The following is a 23099-nucleotide window of genomic DNA, read 5'->3' as shown; positions in this document are numbered from 1 at the left end:
TTGCCCTTCATGATGTCGCTTCCTTGATTAAAATTCAATAGTCCATCATTGCTACCTCTCATCTACAGACGAGTTTTTCCTCACTCCCGTTGTAATATTATCTGGTAAAATTCCATTTGTGGTTTAGCCTGTCCTCAGATAGTCTGAGAGGGCTTAAGAAAAACATAACTATTTCAACTAGCTTCACTCTAAATGTTTGATCACTAATTTCAAGTGGGTACTTAGTGGTGGTGCCCAGCAATCCTACTACATTTCCTGGGTACATATACTCTGTCGCTTCCTAGATGATGAGTTCGTTTTTTTCTCTCTTTCCTCAAACACCCAACAAGTCTACAACTCCTCTCCCCTCCTCTTTCTCAGGTGATGCCCTTGTTTCCTATTTTACTGAGAAAATGGAATCAATAATGAGAGAACTTGCATATGCTTCCACCACCATAGCGACCAATGTGCCTAAATGTGTAACTCAGTATTCCTTGATTTCACACTCTCTTTTTCACAGTCTCCTTTTCTGGTCCTTCTTCATCTTCGCAATCTTTAAAATTTAAAATGTTAATGAGCCAGCCTGGTGGCACAGAGTTTAAATTCGCACATTCCGCTTTGGCAGCCCAGGGTTCGCCAGTTCAGATCCTGGGTGTGGACCTACACACCGCTTATCAAGCCATGCTGTGGCAGGCATCCCACATAGAGGAAGATGGTCATGGATGTTAGCTCAGGGACAGTCTTCCTCAGCAAAAAGAGGAGGATTGGCAGCAGATGTTGGCTCAGGCCTAATCTTCCTCAAAAAAAAATTTTTAAATGTCAAAAGGTTCAAATTTCTGACTTCTCTTTTCTACCTACACTCACTCCTCACTTGCTAAGTGATATCCAGGCTTATGGCATTAAATGCTATTTGTATGCTGATGACTCTCAAATGTATATCTCCAGATTTCTATATCTCAATATGCAAAAAACAAACCCTAATTTTCCTTATATCCTAAAACTTCTTCCACTGTGTTCAGTAAGCTGCAGTTCCATCTATCTAAGCCAGGATTTTAGTCATCATTGATCTCTCTTTGTGATACTATATCTCACATCCAATATTTAGTCTCTTAGCAAATTGTGCGGCTTTACCTTCATAATTTTTCCCGTGTCAGATCACTTCTCAAACTCTTTCTTGCAATTTGTTTCAGCCATCCAGAATTCTTGCCTTGATTACTGCAATATTTCCTGCTAGTTTTCCTGCTTCCACCTCTGTCACCCTTGTCCATTCTCAACATAACAGCCTGTCCTGTTAAAGGTGGTCAGAGTGTCACTCCTCTGTTCAGAACGCTTTAATGGCTTTTCATCTCACTAAAAGTAAATGCTAGAGTCCTTAAAAGTCCTTTTTTTAACCTTGATCTTCTATTACTCTTCCTCTAGCAAACTGTACTCTCAACAAATTGGCTAAATACCCTAATCATGCTCACGCCTCAAGATACTTGCACTTGCTGTTCCCTATTCCAGAAATGTCCTGCCCTTACACAGAAGCTTAGCTTACTTTCTAACTTTCTTCAGCCTTTTACTCAAATGTCATTATATCTATGAGACTTCCCTGTTAAGCCTATGTAGCTTTCCCATCTCTCCTTGCCTCCGGTGCTCTTCATTTCCTCTTACTCCAGTGTATTTTGTCTATGACCTTTACCATTTGACATTCATTCATTGATTTATTTATTCCTTCCTTTGTTCATTCATGTTGTGTATCTTTCTCTTTCCCCTCTCTAGAGTTTAAGTTGAGTAAAGGCAAGGATTTTATCTGTTCTGTCCATTGCTGTACTCCTAAAACTTTGAAGCGTGACCGGCATAAAATGGGTGCTCAAAAGTATTATTGAATAGCTGGAAGAATAAAAATGACCACATATAGACTATAATTAACATGAGGAAAACAGCTAACGTGGAGAGAGTACGTATGTGTAGAAGGAGAAGAACACTGGGATTAAGTTTGATCCCTGGGAAGAACAGCATTCAAAGGATGAATAAGAGAAGGGGCCCTGGTGCATGAGATTGAGAAAGAACAACTAGAGAAAATGATGATGACAGTGAGGATGATAAGTATAATAATCATAATAGGTCACGTTTGATCAAATATTCTGTACAAAATACTTTATATTCATCATTACCTTTAATCCTTAAAAAAAAACTCTATGAGGTAAAGACAGTAATTATCTCCATTTTATAGATAAGAAAACTGAAGTTTAAGGGGGTTAAATAACATTTCCAAAGCTACAAACAATTAGTGGGACAGCCAATATTTGAGCCCATACACCACCATATAGAGAAAATGGAGTCATGGAAGTCACATGACTGGTGACCTTCAAAAAGGAGGCAGTGATAAACACTGTCACTTGAAATTAAACTAGAATCACTGATCAGAATTAATGTGTAATTCTTATAAAATTAATTTTAAACTTGACTCAGCTGCACTTTCAACAAATAAAAGATTTCACTTAGATATCATTTGATGGATTCTCCTTCAATGTAACAGATATAAAGAGAGATCATTTTTAAAACAAAAGTGACGTCTGTGAACTAAATGATGTGGGAGAGAGTGATGATAATTTTCAAATTCCTTTGGTGATTATAACTAGCCCCAGCTGGCGGTGATTTAAAATTGCTATTTGTTTGATGTCTCCTTAGGAGTTGAAATAGATTTCTCCAGTTCTTTATCCAAGACACAAATAGTATTTAATGGTTATCATTTATGAGATATCTTTAGCAGTACACAATAAAGAGCACACGCCATTTCAGGAGATACACAGCTTAAATTTTCAGTAATGAAAAGTACACATTCCAAACTTTGACATCGACACACGACTCTGGCCCTCCAGGAAATTATTGTTCTACCTTTCAGATGAATCAAGCACTATAATTGGGACTGTGTTTATATGAGGAGAACAAATGAATCTGGCAAAACCGAACAAGGCAGCTTTCTGCTCTTCCTCCTAATAATCTCAGGCTCGCCATGTAACACCAGTTCCTTCCCGTTACCTAATGATTTATAGATTACAACGTGCTTTCACATTTAATCCTCACCACAGCCCTGTGAGAACTGACTTTGAGAAGCTTTGATATATATTTCTCCAGTTCTTATTCCACAATGAGAAATATCTTGAATAAATGTTCACATTTCAAAATGTGAAAATAGAAACACCGAGAAGTTAACTGGCTTTGTCATTTTCACACAACTAAAAATGGTTGATGCAGGACTTAATGTAGATCTTCTTACTCTGCCTGAGCTATTTCCAGGATCTCACAGTGGCCTTACGTACAAGACTTACAGTCTATTGATTAAGAATTTATATCGTGGATGAGGCTGCATGGATTTCTATGTGACCATGGACAAGATTTTAATGATTAACTTCTCTAAGCCCTATTCTCCTCATTTGTAAAAGGAAGATAATAATAACACTTCTAAAAGTGATTTTGAGGACTAAAACTAAGATGACACATGAAAAGCTCCTAGCACAGGGTGCGGCACATGGTAAGGGCTTCTTCCATGTCAGTTATCACTTGTGTCACTGTCATCAGACTCTAAGCATATTTGAATGAACAGTGTCAGTGTGTTGAAATGATTTTTGCTGGATCCTCATTTATTTGGTTCAAGTGTATATCATAGTTCTAAAGTAAATCTGTCATCCAGGTTGTTGTAGAATTATATTTACTATGTACCTCATACATATTCAAATCAATGCCAACTATAGCTATCTGCTGGCATTTTTAATTCAAAGTAGACTTTAAATAGGCTTACAATAAAAATATATAGATAATGAAATTTAAAAAGACTATTAACTTTAACAAAGTGAAAATAGTTATTGATATTACATTATTTATATTTATACTGGATGTATGAGAGCCCTTAAAGGAGATAAGAGAATCAGAAATTGTGTAATACACTCTCTTGAATAATAATAACTTCCCTTTCCCCTGCCTCCATTTAAAGAAAAATGGCAGGTTAATGACAGTTCAATTTTACTAAAGGGCTATAGAAATGAAAAGATTTGAGTTGCATTCTGAACATTTGGTAGAATTTGTAAGTGGGAGGGAACAGGAAGGAGCCAACGAGAAAACTACAAATGAGAAGTTTGATGCTGGAATGATTGAGCCACAGGTTACATGCTGAGGTGGAGTACAAAATAGGTTTTAATTCACAGAGCTAGACCAGATTATAGGGCTCTTTGTTCATCAAATAAAGATAGAATTAGGTGATACCAAGGACAGTGTCTGATATAAAGTAAATTCTCAACTAATGTTTAAAGAACCTAAAATAAGAAGCCTTCATGTAAATAACTATGCTATAACTCTCCAAATGAAACTTCAGGGGCATCTCTCCAGACTGATACAGACAGCATTCCTCCTAGTTCAAATATTCAATAGCATCGTAATATTTAATATAAGGATATGCCACAATTTGTTCAACCTTTTCTCTTTTGAAAAACATTCAGGTGATACCTAAATTTCTATCGTGACAAGGAATGATAAAACAAAGAGAGAAATATTCTCACGGTGCCTGTTTCTTTGTAGAAAACGTTCCCTGAAGTGGGATTATGGTTCTCAGGATTTGTGTAAGTGCCAGATACTTTCCAGCAAGGCTGTTATAATTCACATTCCTCCAGTTTTTGATGAATGAGGGAACCTGTATCCACAGCTCCTTAAATTTGGCAATATAATGGGCAAAAAATTTGTAGTTCATTATTGTTTTAATTTGCCATTCGCTGACTGTTAAGGAGAAAGATTATCCAATGTTTCTAACCTTTTGATTTTCTTCTGTGAAACACTTCTTCGTAATTGTGCATTTATCTCTTGGGTTATTTACAATTTTATTTTGAATTTATAGGTTCTCTTTGTGTGATATGAATATTAAGTACGTTTCATATGTAGCAAATGTGTTTTACTGTGGTTTATTAGTTTATTTTATGATTTTATTTGTCTTTGGCCATTCTACTTAAGAACTGTGTAATAAAATATATAGTTTTCCTTTTTGTGTTTACTATCTTGCTTTAAGAGCTCCCCCCAACCCTGTGACTACGCAACTATTTTTTAAAATTATTTTCTAAAATTGTGTTGCTTTTCCTTTTTACATTTAAATATTTACTCCATCTCAAATTTATTGTTATGAGATGAGATAGGAGATAAATTTCTTTGTTTGGGTAGAAAATTATTTCAGTGCCATATTATAAATGAGCCACTTTCTCCAACTGAATAGAAATTCCACTTTTTCACATATGAAGTTCCCATATATAATAATAAGTAATTCTCGTCAAAATTGTATTTAACTGATTTGTATTTCTTGCTGTATTCTTGCATCATAGTCTCCATTTCATAATTTTTGCAATTCTTGGAGATATATTCCTCCATATTAACTAATAAAATATTTTATCAAATTATAGATGAAACAACATAGATAAAAAGAGTCTAGGGGCCGGACTGGTGGCCCAGTGGTTACATTCACAGGTTCCACTTTGGCAACCCAGGGTTCACCGGTTCAGATCCCAGGTGCAGACCTATGCACCACTTATCAAGCCACACTGTGGCAGGCGTCCCACATATAAAGTAGAGGAAGATGGGCACGGGTGTTAGCTCAGGGCCAGTCTTCCTCAGCAAAAAGAGGAGGGCTGGTGGCAGATGTTAGCTCAGGGTTAATCTTCCTCACAAGAAAAAAAAAGATTCTAAATGAAGTACTGTTAAATGCATATATTTATTTTGAGAAAATTGACATAATTAATATATTAGGTCTTCCTGTGCAGGAACATAGTATTTCCCCATATTTTGTATCTTATTTTTTGCCTTGTGTTTTATTGTTTCTTCTTATGGATTTTATTTTTTCTTTAATTTTTCTCCTAAGTATTATATATTCTCTCACTCTTAATAGGGACCAATTTTTGATTCTATATGTACTCAATTCTGTTTATAACTTGTATCACTAATATAGAGAAAAATATGGATTTTTCTATGTGTATCTTGTGTTAAGCTTTATTCATGCTTCCTAGAGAAAAATATGGATTTTTCTATGTGTATCTTGTGTTAAGCTTTATTCATGCTTCCTAGAGAAAAATATGGATTTTTCTATGTGTATCTTGTGTTAAGCTTTATTCATGCTTCCTAGAGTCTCTTAGCTTTTCAAAGTATATGACCATGTAATCTGCCAAACAGAGTTAAATTTATACTGTTTCTTAATATTTTTCTGCTGTTTTTTTTCTAATCTTATTGTATTAGGAAGAAACTACAAAATCATGGTGAATAGTAATGGTGAGAATAAACATTTTAGTCTTATTTCTAATTTTAATAGGAAAAGCTTTCACTCTTTATTCTGAAGTTTGCTATTGGTTTTGGGTAAATACTCTTTGTCATAGTTAAAAATAGTGATGAATTTTTGTCAAACACTTTTGATATTCATGTTTCAATTGTTACTCACTTATTCTCTGTATGTGGTGACTTTACAGTCTTTCTTATAAAAACCTTGGAAGTCTGGGATACCAGCAGGATGTGTCTAATTGTATGTCATTGTTGCCATTATTTCAACCAAAGATCTGATGAACCTTCTCGTTCTACAGACTCAGAATTTCCTTAGAATAGGAAAATTTCTCTTGTTGTTTATGCCTCATTTTTTTGTGTACCTTTTCTCCATCTCCTCTTTATTTTCTCCTTAAATGTCATTTATTTATATGTTAAATCTTCTGGATCTTTTCCCAAGTCTCCAGAATTTTCCCTCATTAAGTAAATGCCTGTGTGTGTGTGAGTGTGTGTGTGTGTGTGTGTGTGTGTGTGTGTTGTGATCTGTGTGTTCCATTTGATATTCTAGGACATTCGTTATATCTTTGAATAAAGATAAATGCATTTATTTATTTCAAAAAAAATGTTTTCTTTCTTTTCTTTCCAAAAAGTCTTTCTATTTCTCTAATTGCCTTTCCTAGAAAACAACTCTCTGGTTAGTGCTTTCTAGTTAAAATTCTCATTTGAGTCTTTCAGTTCTAATCTAATCAGACTTGAACAGCTTCTTAACTTAAGGATGTGATAGATAAAATTCAAGAAAATCTGTGAACTAGGATGGTAAAAATTACTTCTCTATTTTTACTAACTTCTAAACAGAATATGTAATTTCCTTCAATTATGGACATGGACCATAAAGTTCCTGTGTCTTTGTTAATAGTGTAAATCATAGATATTTTTCTATCATATCATTATTTTACTATATGTCTGATATACTTATATATTGATAATTACTTCCAAATTAGCCTAATTAACTGCCAATTGATCTTTTTATTTAATGCGTTAATAGGAAAGCATATATGTTACTACATCGTATATTTGTTTTTAAATAGGTTTTGAATACATCAATACTTTTTTCCTGTATAATACTATGCATTTATGTTTAGAAAAAATATTTTTTTTCTGAATAAAGATCCACAGGCTGCTCCATATTTCCAAAAGAATTTGTGGCACACGACAATTTAAGAAACTCTGATTTAAAGCCCTATGTATATGTATATCACGGTGGCTGATTCCTTCTGAGCTGCGGATTAAGTTTTCATTAGATGTCAGATCAATTAGTGTCTTTAAAATTTCAGCTACTCAGAAGCAGTGGAAAGCACAAGAGTCTTTATTCTATAGCTCAGCTGTGAACATACCAGTAAATCATTAGCCCTATGCTGAGACCACGAAGGAGTTCCTTTTTCTGCGCAAGTAGAATTTTGAATTCTGTTTAGTCTATACAGGCAACAGTTTGGACCTAAAATAATAAAGTTGACTTTAGATAACATTGTAACCTAATCTTTCATTTGTTCATCCATCCATCTCTCCATTCACTCATTCATTTATTCATATAACAAACACTTGGTTTTTGTGCAAGCTCATGTATGAATATATGTGTGTGTCTAGTATATGTGTGCACATATATATGAAAATTTCAAGTTCTAAGTAACTGATCTTAAGTGAATTTTTAAATATAACTCTAAGTTGAAACTCCCTTATGTTAATTTGAATTACGAAGTCAAACAGTCTGAGTATATGAAAGAGATAAATTTGGTATTTATAATTCTGAGCTTTAAAAAATGTAGATTTGATGCCTTAGGTGAAAATCGTTGAAGCTAAAAGCAAGATGACTAAAGAAGTCAACAAATTATTATTGAATCATTTGAAAAAAGTCTTGTAAATTTTCCATTATTGTGCTATCAATTGAAGTATAAAAAGGTTTTTGAATCATAGAAATTTCATGTTACAGGAGATATTCTTTTTCATATAGCAGAGATATTAAGGGACTTCCACAGACAATATAACTAATTGAGAGTAGAGCCAGATTAGAATATGGATCTATTTAGTCTTAATAATTTAAGATACATCAAATGATATTATATATTTCTTTTGCTCAGTTTATAGAACTCACTTTAATAAATGCTGGATTTAAGGGAATGAATATTCTTAAACTGGATGAATGTCACTCCAGAATGAATCTCTCTCCTAGAAATTTCTGCTTCAGTATTAATAGTTCAAAAATGTATGTTTAAGTGACAAAGAGACATTTCTATATTTGGGTAAAATATTACACTCTATATTTTGAAATATATGCCTCAGATTGGTGTTGAGTCACTTCAAGGTGAAGCATTTGGAAAATTTGAGAAAAGCAATCAGTTTATGAGTTAATGGACTCCTTGTGTCTGTCAGTCATTTTTAACACTATGTGACATGAAAACGATTTGGTTAATAATGTAAGTAATGTTATAGTAAGGTTGAGAAAAAGGCATTGAACAAACATTCATTCATAAAGATTAGACAGCAGAAAAGCCAGAGCAACCTTCCAGTTTTAGACAATATAAAAAACAGGGGCATTTATTTGGTTTCAGGATCCTCTTTTAATTGCCTCTTCTACCTAGTTGTAGATCACAGGTGAAATATGTAAGTCAAACACTTGATATTTATTTATTTATTTATTTAAAATGACCAGGTGTTACATTCAAGTCTTTAATGCATTTTGAGTTGATTTTTGTGCATGGTGTAAGGGAGTGGTCTACTTTCTCTTGTTTGCGTGTGACTGTCCAGTTTTCCCAGTACCATTTTTTGAAGAGACTCTCTTTTCTCCATCGTATGCTCTTGGCTCCCTTGTTGAAAATTAGCTGTCCATAGATGTGTGGGTTTCTTTCTGGGCTCTCGATTCTTTTCCATTGATCTGTGTGTCTGTTTTTGTGCCAGTACCATGCTATTTTGGTTACTATAGCTTTGTAATATATTTTGAAATCAGGGAGTGCGATACCTCCAGCTTTGTTCTTTTTTCTCAGGAATCCTTTGGCTATTCAGGGTCTTTTGTTGTTCCATATAAATTGTAGGATTCTTTGTTCTATTTCTGTGAAAAATGTTGTTGGAACTTTGGCAGGGATTGCGTTGAATCTGTAGATTCACTAGGAAGTATGGACATTTTAACTATGTTAATTCTTCCAATCCAAGAGCACAGAATGTCTTTCAATTTCTTTGTGTCTTCTTCAGTTTCTTTCAACAATGTTTTATAGTCTTCGGTATACAGATCATTAACCTCTTTGGTTAAATTTATTCCTAGGTATGTTATTCTTTTTGTTGCCATTGTAAATGGGATTGTATTCTTAATTTCTTTTTCTGCTACTTCATTGTTAGTATTTAGAAACACAACTGAGTTTTGTGTGTTGATTTTGTCTCCTGCAACTTTACCATATTCTTTTATTATTTCTAAAAGTTTTTTGGTGGATTCCTCAGGGTTTTCCATATATAAAATCATGTCATCTGCAAATAGTGACAGTTTCACTTCTTCCTTTCCAATCTGGATCCCTTTTATTTCTTTTTCTTACCTGTTTGCTCTGGTTAAAGACTTGAATGTAAGATCTGAAACTATGAAACTTTTAGAAGAAAACATAGGCAGTATGCTCTTCGACATTGGTCCTAGTGTATTTTCAGGTATCATGTCTGACCGGGCAAGGGAAACAGTAGAAAAAATAAACAAATGGGACTACATCAAACTAAAAAACTTCTGCACAGCAAAGGAAACCATCAACAAGACAAAAAGACAACCTAACAATTGGGAGAAGACATTTGCAAACCATATATCTGATGACAGGTTAATATCCAAAATATATGAAGAACTCATACATCTCAATAACAAAAAAACTAACAGCTCAATTTAAAAAAATGGGCAAAAGATCTGAATAGACATTTCTCCAAAGAAGATATACAGATGGCCAACAAGCACATGAAAAGATGTTCAACGTCATTAACTATCAAGGAAATTCAAATGAAAACTACAATGAGAGTGGGCCCGGTCCCGTGGCCAAGGGGTTGAGTTCACGCCTTCTGCTTTGATGGCCCAGGGTTTTACTGGTTCGGATCCTGGGCACGGACATGGCAACACTCATCGGGCTGTGCTGAGGCGGCGTCCTGAATGCTACAACTAGAAGAACCCACAACTAAAATATATACAACTATGTACTGGGGGGATTTAGGGAGAAAAAGCAGAAAAAAAAAATATTGGCAACAGTTGTTAGCTCAGGTGCCAATCTTTAAAAAAAAAAAAAAGTACAACAAGATATCAACTCACTCCAGTCAAAATGGCTATAATTAACAAGACAGGAAACAACAAGTGTTGGAGAGGATGTGGGGAGAAGGGAACTCTCATACACTGCTGGTGGAAATGCAAACTGGTGCAGCCACTATGGAAAACAGCATGGAGATTCCTCAGAAAATTAAGACTAGAACTACCAAACAATTCAGCTATTCCACTACTGGGTATTTATCCAAAGAACATGAAAACACAAATGCATAAAGATGCATGCACCCCTATGTTTATTGCAGCATTATTCACAATAGCCAAGACTTGGAAGCAACCTAGGTGCCCATCAAGGGACGAATGGATAAGAAGATGTGGTATATACACACAATGGAATAGTACTCAGCCATAAGAAATGATGAAATCTGGTCGTTTGTGACAACATAGATGGACCTTGAGGCTATTATGCTAATCGAAATAAATCAGAGGGAGAAAGTCAAACACCATATGATCTCACTCATAAGTAGAAGATAAAAACAACAACAAACAATCACATAGAGACAGAGATTAGATTGGTGGTTGCCAGAGGGGAAGGAGGGAGGGAGGAGGGAGAAAGGATTGATTAGGCACATGTGTGTGGTGATGGACTATAATTAGTCTTTAGGTGGTGAGCACAATGTAATGTACACAGAAATCAAAATATAATTATGTACACCTGAAATTTATATAATGTTATAAACCAATATTACCACAATAAAAAATAAAGAACGAAAGTAAAAAATAAAATGTCTAGGTGTGTATTGTTTGTTATTATAATGTGAGCATATAGTCTCATTCATGTTGTTCACCTGGGTATAATGCTTTAATGTCTCTAGATTTTACTTCAGCTAAAATAAGTCAAGCATAGTGTGATTTTCACCTACAGGGTTATGCTTGTGATGTTCTCATCTGTCCTTAAATATGCCAAACAGAAATTTGAAAAATCTGAACAAAAATATATTTCTATCAAAACCATTTTTAGGTAATAGCTACTGAGCAGCTACAGTGACTTATTATTTATTTTGATGTTAGAAAAATATGCTCTTCACTTATAACATTGGAACCTCAAGAGGAAAGGAGAGTTGCATATTGAAGACACTGAATAAAACAAAGGAGAGGGATTGAGACAGAAAATAGACTGGTTTGAACATGAAATATGAAAAAGGCCATTTTCTGCATTTTCTAAATGTTTCTGAAATCAAATGCCTTATATTTTAGACTTGTTTACATTTCTGAATATTTAATAGATAGTAAAGTTGATAATCAATTGATACGTGTCTCAGCTGCAGGAGCTGGGCAATTGGGAGTCTCTGAGCCACAGCTCTTTGCTTCCCTCTCCATGGCTTCAATATCACCCATCTCACCTTCCCTGCAAAGTGAAGTTGGTACGAAGTGTGCTTTGTCAATCCTTATTGATGGCCAGCTAAAGGACAGAGAGCGGGGAAGGGTCATTGGCCCCAACTAGATTTAAGATTTTCTGAAAGTCTACTTTCAGTGCTAGAATTTGCAAATGTGCCGTTAGAACAGAACTTTAGATTCTTTAGTTCTGTTTATGTCCAGCCTAGTCTCCCTGTAACTTTTCTACATCACTAGGTCCAATCAACCATAAGTATAAATTTCTCCCCAACTCCTTTTCTAGTTCTACCAAGGAAAAATAATCTCTCTTCTCTAAATTAATTTCCCTTATGCTTTATTCTGACTCACCTTAGGGAGACTTGATTTATTATAAGATTTAGTGAATTATTTTCTATTTTATTTGAGTAGCTGCAAATCTGTAAGCCTGGGACCTATACCTGGAATGAGCTAAATGCACCAGCCATCTAAGGAAAAGGGCTGGGGAATTTATGTCTATGCACATCCCAAAGATCTTTTGCTTATAGGTGAAAGATTATAACCCTGAGACTACCTGAAAGGAGATCCAGAGAAAGTTAGCAATGAAAAAATGGGTCCTAGTGTATTTTCAGGTATCATGTCTGACTGGGCAAGGGAAACAGTAGAAAAAATAAACAAATGGGACTACATCAAACTAAAAAACTTCTGCACAGCAAAGGAAACCATCAACAAGACAAAAAGACAACCTAACAATTGGGAGAAGACATTTGCAAACCATATATCTGATAACAGGTTAATATCCAAAATATATGAAGAACTCATACATCTCAATAACAAAAAAGTAAGGATATGGGGTGGTAGTTTAGTCTTTCTTGAGAAAGATTAGTTCTTAAGAGCAAAAAAATGAGGAGTCTGTTTTATCTTCCATTGTTTCTCCTTCTGTGATTGGCTGTTCATTTGCCATCTGAGCTTGATCTAGTTGCACATTGGAAAGCTCAGAAATCTGGTTCCATGACTTCACTCCATAGAAATGGCATCAGCTGCACACAGTAAAAATCAGTGTGAACACTGATACAAAATATCTAAATAAAAATATTAGCCACGCTAAGAATATTGCATACTTGACCAAGTAGGGTTTCTTTCAGGAAAGCCAGAATATTTCAATATTAAGAAATTCATTAATATAATTTTCCATACTTCTAGGACTAAGTAGAACAATTATGTAATTTTCTCTTTAGAAGCAGAAAAGACCTTAGACAAAAATTCAACATCCATTCCAGAGAATAAATAAATAAAACAATTAAAAATGATTGCATGACATAAGGAATGGCATAAATAAATACAGAGATAAATGGATTGATAGATAATTGGCAATACCAAGTATATATTCTAGTGGAAATAAAAATTTGGATAACTGCTTAAGAAAACTATTTGACCCAGAAATTCCATTCTTAGATACAAGACCAACAGACATGGGCAAAAATATGCATAAGAACAATATTCTAATAGCCCCAGACTGGAAACCACACAAATGTCATGGAAAATAGAATGAAAAATAAATTTTGCTAAATACATAAATCAAAATATGATGCAGAATTGAAATAAAAATGATTGCTTCTAACAATATGAATGTATTTTGGAGAGCTAATGTTGAACCAAGAAAGACATAAAAACTACGTATTCTGTGATTCATTTATATAAAGCTAAAAACTAATTGAAAGTAATTTATGGTGCTAGCAGTCACATTTGTGATCACAAAATGTGACTGGGAACAGAGAAGACAGGTTCCTGAGGTGCAGATGTTCTTCTGGATTTTTATCTGGGTCGTGTCACACAGGTGTGTCGATGTTTTAAAAAAGTAGCAACCTATATAGTAATATTCACGTATTTTTACTGTATGTATGTTATATCTCATGACAAACTTAAAATGAATAATCATGGCAATGAATCACAATATATTGAATAAAATAAAGGAAGAACCCACGGGTCCATTAGTAATACTCAATAATGAAAAGGAGAAGAGGGCAAGATTTTACATACAGAAAAATGCAAGTTAGTAAATATAGAAGTGATGATAGAATAAGAAAACCCCCAATTTTCAAACACTCTGTAATACTTCATGCAGGCATATAATTAATACTCAATAATGGGTAATTTGTTTTGTGTTTTTTTTTTTTTTTTGAGGAAGATTAGCCCTGAACTAACATCTGCCACCAATCCTTCTCTTTTTCTTGAGGAAGACTGGCCCTGAGCTAACATCCATGCCCATTTTCCTCTACTTTATATGTGGGATGCCTACCACAGCATGGCTTGCCAAATGGTGCCATGTCCGCACCTAGGATCCCAACTGGCAAACCCCGGGGCAGCCAAAGAGGAACGTGTAACTTTGCTGCGACACCAGGCAGGTCCCAAGTGTTTTTGTTTTGTTGTTATTTTTTTAACGGAATTGGAGGAGACCCCATGCCTGTCCTCTGGGACCTGGATAAACACTGATGTGTACCTGCTGGACTGGTCAGGGTCCCAGCAGACTCTTGTTTGCAGGATCCCTAAGGCCAAACACTTGCCAATGTCTAGTGGTCTATGACCAGCTAAGCATCAGGCAATTAATGGTAAAGACAACATATAATTTATTGTTGAATTTAGAACACATTTTAGAGTAAGAAGAAATTCTAAAATAATTAAAATGGCATAATTTTAAAAATATTTATTGATCAATAAATTCATATTATATTGGCAATCCTGTAAAATAGTTCTATTAAAATTATTTTCAAAAATTAAGTTCCTTTCTTATAAAAGATAAAATTAGTGATGTTCATATATTAAGCAATTAAAGATTTACGATGATTTATTGAGTATTAAAAGGCAAAAATATTTATTCTTGGTGTAGTCTCATATTTTTATTATTTAACCATCTCTCTCTCTAACACTATGACACTCGTATTTTTCTGAAAAATGTATGACTTTTTCATTTTTTATTTTTTTGGTGAGGAAAGTTGGCCCTGAGATAACATCTGTGGCAATCTTCCTCTATTTTGTATGTGGGATGCCACCACAGCATGGCTTGATGAGCTGTGTGCAGGTCCATGCCCGAGAGCTGAACCCATGAACCCAGGGCCACCAAAGCAGAGCACGCAAAACTAACCACTAAGTCACTGGGCTGGCCCCAAATGAATGCTTTTCAGTATGACTATATTATTCTTATTTTTTCCATAAAATGTCCTGAAATATTCTTTAAAGTTGCATTTTTATGGTTAATAAATTTTAAATTATTGACAGTTTAAAAACGAGCAGAAAAATCAAGGATGAAATTATATGGAATCCAGAAAACCCCTACAAATTGCATCTCTGTCACTTAAATATACATTTATTGTATGAACTTAGTTCCTTATATTGTTTTGTTTTCCTAAATGTCTGCCATAGAAAAAACTTAAAGTACAGTTAAAGATCACCTTGTGTTCAGTTTTGAATAATGGAATTTTTCTTTTTGTAATAAATATATAATTGAATTTTCAGTTAGTGCTATATTTAAAATGAAAGATATTTACTTAAAAAGTAATGAAGTATACATTGACCTTGCTCAAATGTAAAATATCATCTCAACAGGCAGTGTGGCTCCACTCTTATTTATAATCACATTTTAAAAATAGTTTTTGTTACTATCTTCATTATCAACTGATTGCATACATTTTAAATAGATAACTTCAGCCCTTTGATCTTTATATAGTGTTTCTTATAAAACAAATGAATATTCTAAATGGCCCTATGAATTTAAAACATGTAGGTTTAATTATTCACATACAAAGATTATACTTCTATTTAAAAGCAGTGTAATTGAAGTTTCATATGAGTATCATTTTTCTCCACATGGTTGTTTTTCTTTTGATCCTTTTGCGGTTTCCTTCATATTTTACCAGCAGCATATTTTCTTGTGATGTGTGCCATCATTTTCTCTGCCATGCCTTTTTAACTTGTCCTTATGTAGCATTTCTTTTCATAGGTGCCACTGTGAGTTCGTGCCAGCAGGAGGAAATATTAAACCAAAAATTGGAAAGCAATGCGGTGTAGTGCGATATATCCAGGTTCGGATGCCAGACAGGTGGATCTGGCTTTAAATAGCAGGCCTTCCACTTACTCTCTGAGGGACCACATCTGTAAAATGTGAATAATAAATGGCAAGGGTTAATGCACCCAGCAGATGCTTACTAAATAGTGCCTACTGAATTATTTTGTCATTGCCATTCCTAGAGTATAACCCAAAGGAAATTGTGCCTAAACACACTGCTGACCTGATTCATTGGGAACTTCATTCAGATTGTTTATTTCTAACGAAACAGTAGTGTTAACAATGGAGCAGCTTTATCATCTGGAAAATATACCATAAAGGGATAGATGAAAACAGAAGTCATTTCTGCTACTGCCTTTAATCATAAGCTGGATGTTGGGAATGCAGAAGATAAAACCCAACAAATGACAAGCAAAGCTGACTGAGGAATTAAAAGACTTCCATGGCAGAGGAAAAGCTTGGTTTTAAAACAAATCATTAACTATTTTTCAGTGTATTTCTTATTTAGAGAGTCAACATCTCTGGGGAAAAAAAGCAAAGATTGTCAGTTGGAAAATAAGTTGGGAGCAAGAAAGTCTTTTAACAAGCAAAGAGTTTCCATAGCCACTGATTTTGAGACTTCATAAAATGTCATAATTCAGATTAAAGAAAGAATACTGTATCATTAATTGGAAAGTGATTTCTTCTATAATGTTTTTCTTGTTTTTTGTGGGGAAAAAAGCCATATCTCTCCTGCAAAAAACCTGGCAAAAGATTTATGAACATTGTTCAACATTTATATCACATGCTATTGGAAATTCACGGGCTTGAACAAATGAGTAAATATTCCTCACCTCTGCTTTGTTCTTTTTTCTAGGTGCCTCCCATTCTCCTTGATAAGCAGTTCTCTGAATTCACTCCGGACATTACACCAATCATTTTGGCAGCCCATACAAATAATTATGAGATAATAAAACTTTTAGTTCAAAAAGGAGTCTCGGTACCCAGACCCCATGAGGTCCGCTGTAACTGTGTTGAATGCGTCTCCAGCTCAGATGTGGATAGCCTCCGCCACTCACGCTCCAGACTCAACATCTACAAGGCCTTGGCCAGTCCCTCTCTCATCGCACTGTCAAGTGAAGATCCTTTTCTCACAGCCTTTCAGTTAAGTTGGGAGCTTCAGGAACTGAGTAAGGTGGAAAATGAATTCAAGTCAGAGTATGAGGAGCTGTCACGACAGTGCAAACAATTTGCTAAGGACCTACTGGATCAGACAAGAAGTTCCAGAGAACTGGAAATCATTCTTAATTACCGAGATGACAATAGTCTCATAGAAGAACAAAGTGGAAATGATCTCGCAAGACTAAAATTGGCCATTAAGTACCGTCAAAAAGAGGTGAGCGTTGCCAGTTTCATCCATCAAAATGCCATAGAATTTAAACAGAGTGGAGTAAACTGGTACTCCAAAATTAGGTTTGGGTATTAGAGCATTTTCTATTTAACTGTAAGTGGATGCTATTTATTGTTTACCAGATTAATAATTATGAATCATATTGAAGAGTAGGATAAGAGGTTTAATAATTGGTGATGGTTTTGGCATCTGTGTTAAAATGCACACATTTACTGTAGTATATTGGAAAAACTAATGAATTTTGAGAGTCTCCAGAGAGAGAGTTCTGGTTCTACCATTTGTAAGTCTTATTATTTCAGAAGGTCACACAGATCTCTTTGAGCTTCAATTTTATCATCTGCTTAATAGATTTAACACTCATAATATTTGATTATATACATATAAAATATTTTCCTCAGTTTTGCAAGAAGTGTAAAATGTGTGGATGTGTGTGAAGGCTCTTAGTAAATTATAAGGTATTACATGAATAAAATACATTATATGTTAGAAATTATTAATGAACAAAAAGGCTTTAGTCCAAGAGCAGATGAAAGTACTGGTGCTTCTTTCATGTCTGCCTTAGTTTCTAGATTTGTCAGGAATAAAAAGTCAAAGAAATTAATTGCAGGAAAGTAATGAATTTCTCATGAAATTTCCATGAATTTGAAGTATTAAGTAAAGAAATCTCAGATCTATGACACTTGTTATCCAGCTTAATTGTTTTATGTTTCCACCACTGTTTGAGTTTGAGTGAGTTCTCCAAAAACTCTTTACTTCTATCTCCAGAAAACGTAGGTTGGCTATTTGCTCTTGAATGATAGTAATTATCTATTCCAGAATGACAGTTGGAAAAAACTATATAATGTAAGATGAAAAGGAAGAGAAAAAGAAAAATAGGCTTCTGAATGAAAAAATGTATTCAGTTTCTTTTGAACTTGGCCCTGATTATTTCACGTTAGCGCTGGCTGCTTTGTCTGTTGTGTTGGGGAGGAGGACATTTCCTCTCTCCAAATGGGGGTTCGTCTGGCTGGAGAACGAATTAAATTCACATGAGACAGAATAGCAAGAGAAAATTAAACAAAGCTTTATGAGGAACCATGGCCCGGGGCCTTTCTTCCCGAAGGAAGAAAGGGCACCGAAGAAGTGGGGTGCACAGAGTGGTTATATAGCCCCCAAACGGGGTGTTTCACATGTGATTGAAATGTCCCTCCCACAATAGTCACAAGATTGCCCTGTTGGCACAGTGCTTGATGGACACAGCAGGTAATGGTCTGCTATCTCGGTGGGCATAGCAGGAGGCAAGTCTATGTCTGGAGCTGGGCGGTCACAGGTGAGCGCAGAAGCAATCGGTTCCTAGCCTAAGGAAAGATGCTTAATCCTTAAGGAATGCCAAAGTTGGGAGGGGGAGGGAAGTCAGTTACAGGAGGTTACCAGACTAGCACAATAAAATGCAGATTTTAAGTCCTTGCCTTTGGTATTGATTAAGAGTTTTTGGAGAGTAGGTCGTCGCCTTTCTTCTTCCTGGTACAGAGAGGGAGGCACCTTTTACAGATAGAGATTTACCTTACAAATGTAAACGTGTCCTAACAAAGGGCAAGTTCCATTCCTCAGAGCCTCCTTGCCTGTCCCAGTTTATCAAAAGCAATCAGCCTCAAATAATCCTGATGCCAAAGAGACATATCTTGGCGTGGCCAATTCCAGGTCCCCACAGTTGCTATTTACCAAATATTTAAGGTTTGAGATACTTGAATTTGCTTCCTCGACTTTTTCCTGTAGTTCTTTGGCCAGGTGTCATGGGATCGTGAAACTAGTTGAAACGAGCTTTTTCCTCCAACAAGGAAGCGACAGCCTCTTTTGTGCACATTCCCTCTGGCTGTAAATCACTCATGCTGATTTGAGCCATGTCAACGGTATCAACTCATTTTCTTAGGTTCCTGTGTTTAGAACTCAGAGATCTGATATTTTAAAGGGACTGGAATAATTTTAGTATACGACTATAAGAAACTGTTGAAAAACTTCACTTGATTAAAGATTTTAAAGTACTAACTATTAAAATTAAATGTAATTACATGCATTAGAACGGATAAAATGAGGTAAGTTATTGACATGGCCTCAGAATTTAGGCCAGGTCTTCTTAAAGATCCATTAATAACACAACATTATGCTTGTCTTTATTTAGTTTTCTGTGGGAAGGGGGATTGAAGGGATTGACACAATGAGTACAAAGATCTCTTATGGTATATCTGTTCAGTGTTGATATTATCCTTATAAATGGAGAGTGAAATATAATTCCCAGTATGTTCAATCTGTGAAATCAAACAACAGAGTAGCAGTCAGCTGTGCTCACCTATTACACTTTTGTTCTCTCTGTGGTCACTGAACCAACTCAGTTCTATTATATGCCTATGCTGATTTTTGTCCTGATATCATAAATGATTTAACTCTGCCTTTGGCCACAATGACTTTTGTGAAGGCTCTGGAACAAAATACTCATAGACTCTTTTCCCATACCCTCATACTAGAATGCTACAAATGATATTTAATCAACTGAAGCTGCCAAATTCTTGTCAGAGGCTTGTCTGAGACAAAATTTTCAATATGAATTTCTTGCACTTAACATATGTTTTTATTTTTACCTAAAAATCACTTTGATACATTTTCTATTCATTCATTTCTTCATTCATTAACTCTTTAAACATCTGCTTTACAGAATACATTCCAGGCAATGCCCAGGGCACTGAGGACTCCATGGGCTCATGGCTTTGCCCTTGTAGAGCTGATAGTCTGTTATGGGAAGACAATAAAAGATTAAACATATATTGTTCTCTGTTTTGTCCTGAACCACTAAAAGTGTTCATTCCTATTGAGCATTTTTTCTTTGCTTAGGTTGTTTCGTATATTTCAGGAACATACAAAGCAAGCTCAGCTTCAAAGCCTATTGAACAAAAAGACACAAATTGAGTCCTTAGATATGTCAGAAGCAAAGCAATGGAAAGCGTTTGGTAATTTCTAACACTTCTATCAAGATGCTTGTACTGTTTGCTAATATGAAGTTGTGAAATTGGAAGTGGTAAAATCTAATAATACAACAGAATGAAGGATGACTAAAAATATATAACATGGAACAAGAAAATAAGAATTAGTAATATCTTTTAAAAGATTTTTTTAAAGACACTGCATTTGTATTTTCTCTTTTCATCTTTCAAGATTACAGTGGAGAAAAAAATCAAAACAAAATTCTTACAGAGTTGTTCTGGAGTATCTTTCATTCCATATCAAAGAGTCTATTTCCCTTACGTTGACAGTTTTTCCAAAGCAAAGTAACACTGGATGGCATTATAAAATCAAGATTAAAATTTTACTCTCATATATATTCTTTGAAACCATAGGTCTTGTTTTATGAAATATACTCCTAAATTATTCAAAAATTATTGACTTCAAAATATTTGATTTAAAATTTTTTACTAAGATCATGTGTCTTAAACGAAACTCTGCTTTAGCCTAAATGTCTCACCTTGTGTCTTTTCACTACAAGTTTTCCTTGTTTTAGTCTAAACAAGATTGAGGCGTATGTTGGCCCTCCCTTATGTTTTTGGAAAACTTTCTGTTAAGGCCTACTCACTTTTAAAGCCATCTCAGGTCTCCGCTCCCGCAGGGAGATTCCATGAAGCAATTCCCCTCCGTACAGTCTCTGGGATAAGTGCCCTCATTGTATACATTCTATATTGCACCGTATTATTACATTTCACTCTCCTCTTCCAGACCACGTATGTCAGGAACACTTCTGTCTTGTTCACCAGTCACACTTCAGTACCTGACAGATAGAAGGTACTCTGTATGAATGAAGTCACAAAATCTCTCAGTTCTGGAAAGTTTCCTACATGTTTCTTTGCCAGGTTAAATTGCAGTGTTTAGGTTAATCATTTAATAACAGCTTTCCTATGAATTCAAGTATAAAAACAATTTATGTTGCCTGGACTTGATTGCAGACTCGTTCTGGTACTTCTCTAATATCATCCAGAAAGAAAGGCTTGCATTAATTGCATATCATAGATATTTTTACAGGCATAGAAAGAAGGATTTTTCTATTAATTAATATATCTAATTAACACTGAATTAATATATCTATTAATATATCTATATTAATATATCTATATTAATATATCAGTGTTAATATATCTATTAACACTGAACAAATGATGTTATATCATTATGTTAATGATGTTTTATTGATCATGTACTGGTAGAACAAATATTATCTGGTAGCTAGCAATTGAATCAATATGTCAGGGACTGGGTTAATTTGTTAACATGGTTTATTATACTTAAACCTCCAAACAAATGTACAAATTGTGAACTTTTCTTTCTGTCAGGAGTCTGAGTGTTAAGTGATGTATAGTGTGTTACATTGTTAAGTGTTGTGGCCCAAAATACAGATCTTCACTACAAAACCTATGCTCTGTTATGGCACGTTACCTCCAGCCTGATGTCATCCTAGTGAATTGTGGTAAACCTGATCAACCGGAGCTCCTACTAGTTCAGTTGAGCACAGGAGTGAATTTCATGACTCAGCTTCTTCGTAATGAAGCCATGCATTTTGACATTAAGATTTTCTGTTTTCACGTTTTGATGAAGGGCTTGATTTCACTAAATAGTGCAGAGTCTCCTTACCTCAATTTTACTTTTTTTTTTTTTCTGCTTTAAACAATCATCTTTTTAGTCTCATTGTGGGAAGAGAGCAGAGAAAGTTCTTTGACCAGGGCTGGAAGCCAGGGCCCCCATCCCGATGTCACTCATCAAAATGAGTAATATCAAAGGATGCTGGAGAAAAACACAACCAAGCATCCACCCCTGAGAACTGATTTTCCTCCAGTGTGTTAGGTAAAGGAGAGGCATGAGTGAAGACATGTCTTAGACAAGGAATTTGTCCCTTGGTTCCTGGCATAATGTTTGCAGGTACAGAATTTATGGCAGTTAAAATTACCTTTATGCTGTCATTCGTCTTGCCTAATATTTGTACAATCACTGAATGTGTATGGAGAGCTTGATGCATTCCCTAAATATTTTTACAGCAAAGACCTTACCTAGTTTCAGTTACACATGGTTGACAATATTGTGAAGTAACTATGTAGTCCAAAAGCAAAGAAGCATAGATGTTGAATAATAATGGAAAACAGTGAAATGCATGATTTTGTGTGAAAGCATTACAATGCAATCTCTTTGTAACTCGCCAAATTAAAAGGAAAAAAATAATCTCTACATAGTCAACAGCATGTATGTTTTTTAAATTTATTTTCCCTTTCATGAAGGTATGTCAATAGCTTTACAACCTGAACTTTAGACTTTGGTGCTAATCTGGGTTCTGTCTTGTAAATTAATGGAGTTGTTAAAGAGGAAGGAAAAAAATCAAACTCACACAGCCCTCTACTCATACCCTCCCTACTTTCTTGTGAAGAGATTCATGTCAATCAGATGCTGTCCACAGCATGCTGAACAGAATTGATCCCAAATATTCCAGAGTCGCACCTCTTTAAGGCTCCCTTACTGTTGTCAAGATTTATAGTTTTGTTTCCTGATTTATACAAAACTCCTTGATGTGGAATCAAGAAACAAACCTACTATCAGAAAGGAAACATAAGGAGAAGGATTCATGGACAGCAGAACCACAGAAGATCTAGCCCTAATACAACCAGCGAGGCCCCTAGGTGGGAAGGGAGGAGAGTAAAGGGGAAGGCATCAGAATCAGAATCATGTTGGGTGGTGGGAAGAGCAGTTAAGCA

The 23099-nt window shown here is 35.0% G+C and overlaps 1 protein-coding gene across 6 annotated transcripts in view; it reads left to right on the top strand.

Moving 5' to 3' along the window:
- Positions 1 to 23099, top strand: part of TRPC4 (transient receptor potential cation channel subfamily C member 4) — a 211684-nt gene that overhangs the window by 86514 nt on the left and 102071 nt on the right. For all 6 annotated transcript variants that reach the window (XM_014732012.3, XM_070240250.1, XM_070240251.1 and 3 more), the window contains one exon: positions 16807 to 17325. In XM_014732012.3, the coding sequence (XP_014587498.1) occupies positions 16807 to 17325 (519 nt within the window). The remainder of the gene's footprint in view (positions 1 to 16806; positions 17326 to 23099) is intronic.

This window comes from Equus caballus, chromosome 17, assembly GCF_041296265.1.
Source record: "Equus caballus isolate H_3958 breed thoroughbred chromosome 17, TB-T2T, whole genome shotgun sequence".
Lineage (NCBI taxonomy): Eukaryota > Metazoa > Chordata > Mammalia > Perissodactyla > Equidae > Equus > Equus caballus.
This window is presented reverse-complemented; position numbering and strand designations above follow the sequence as displayed.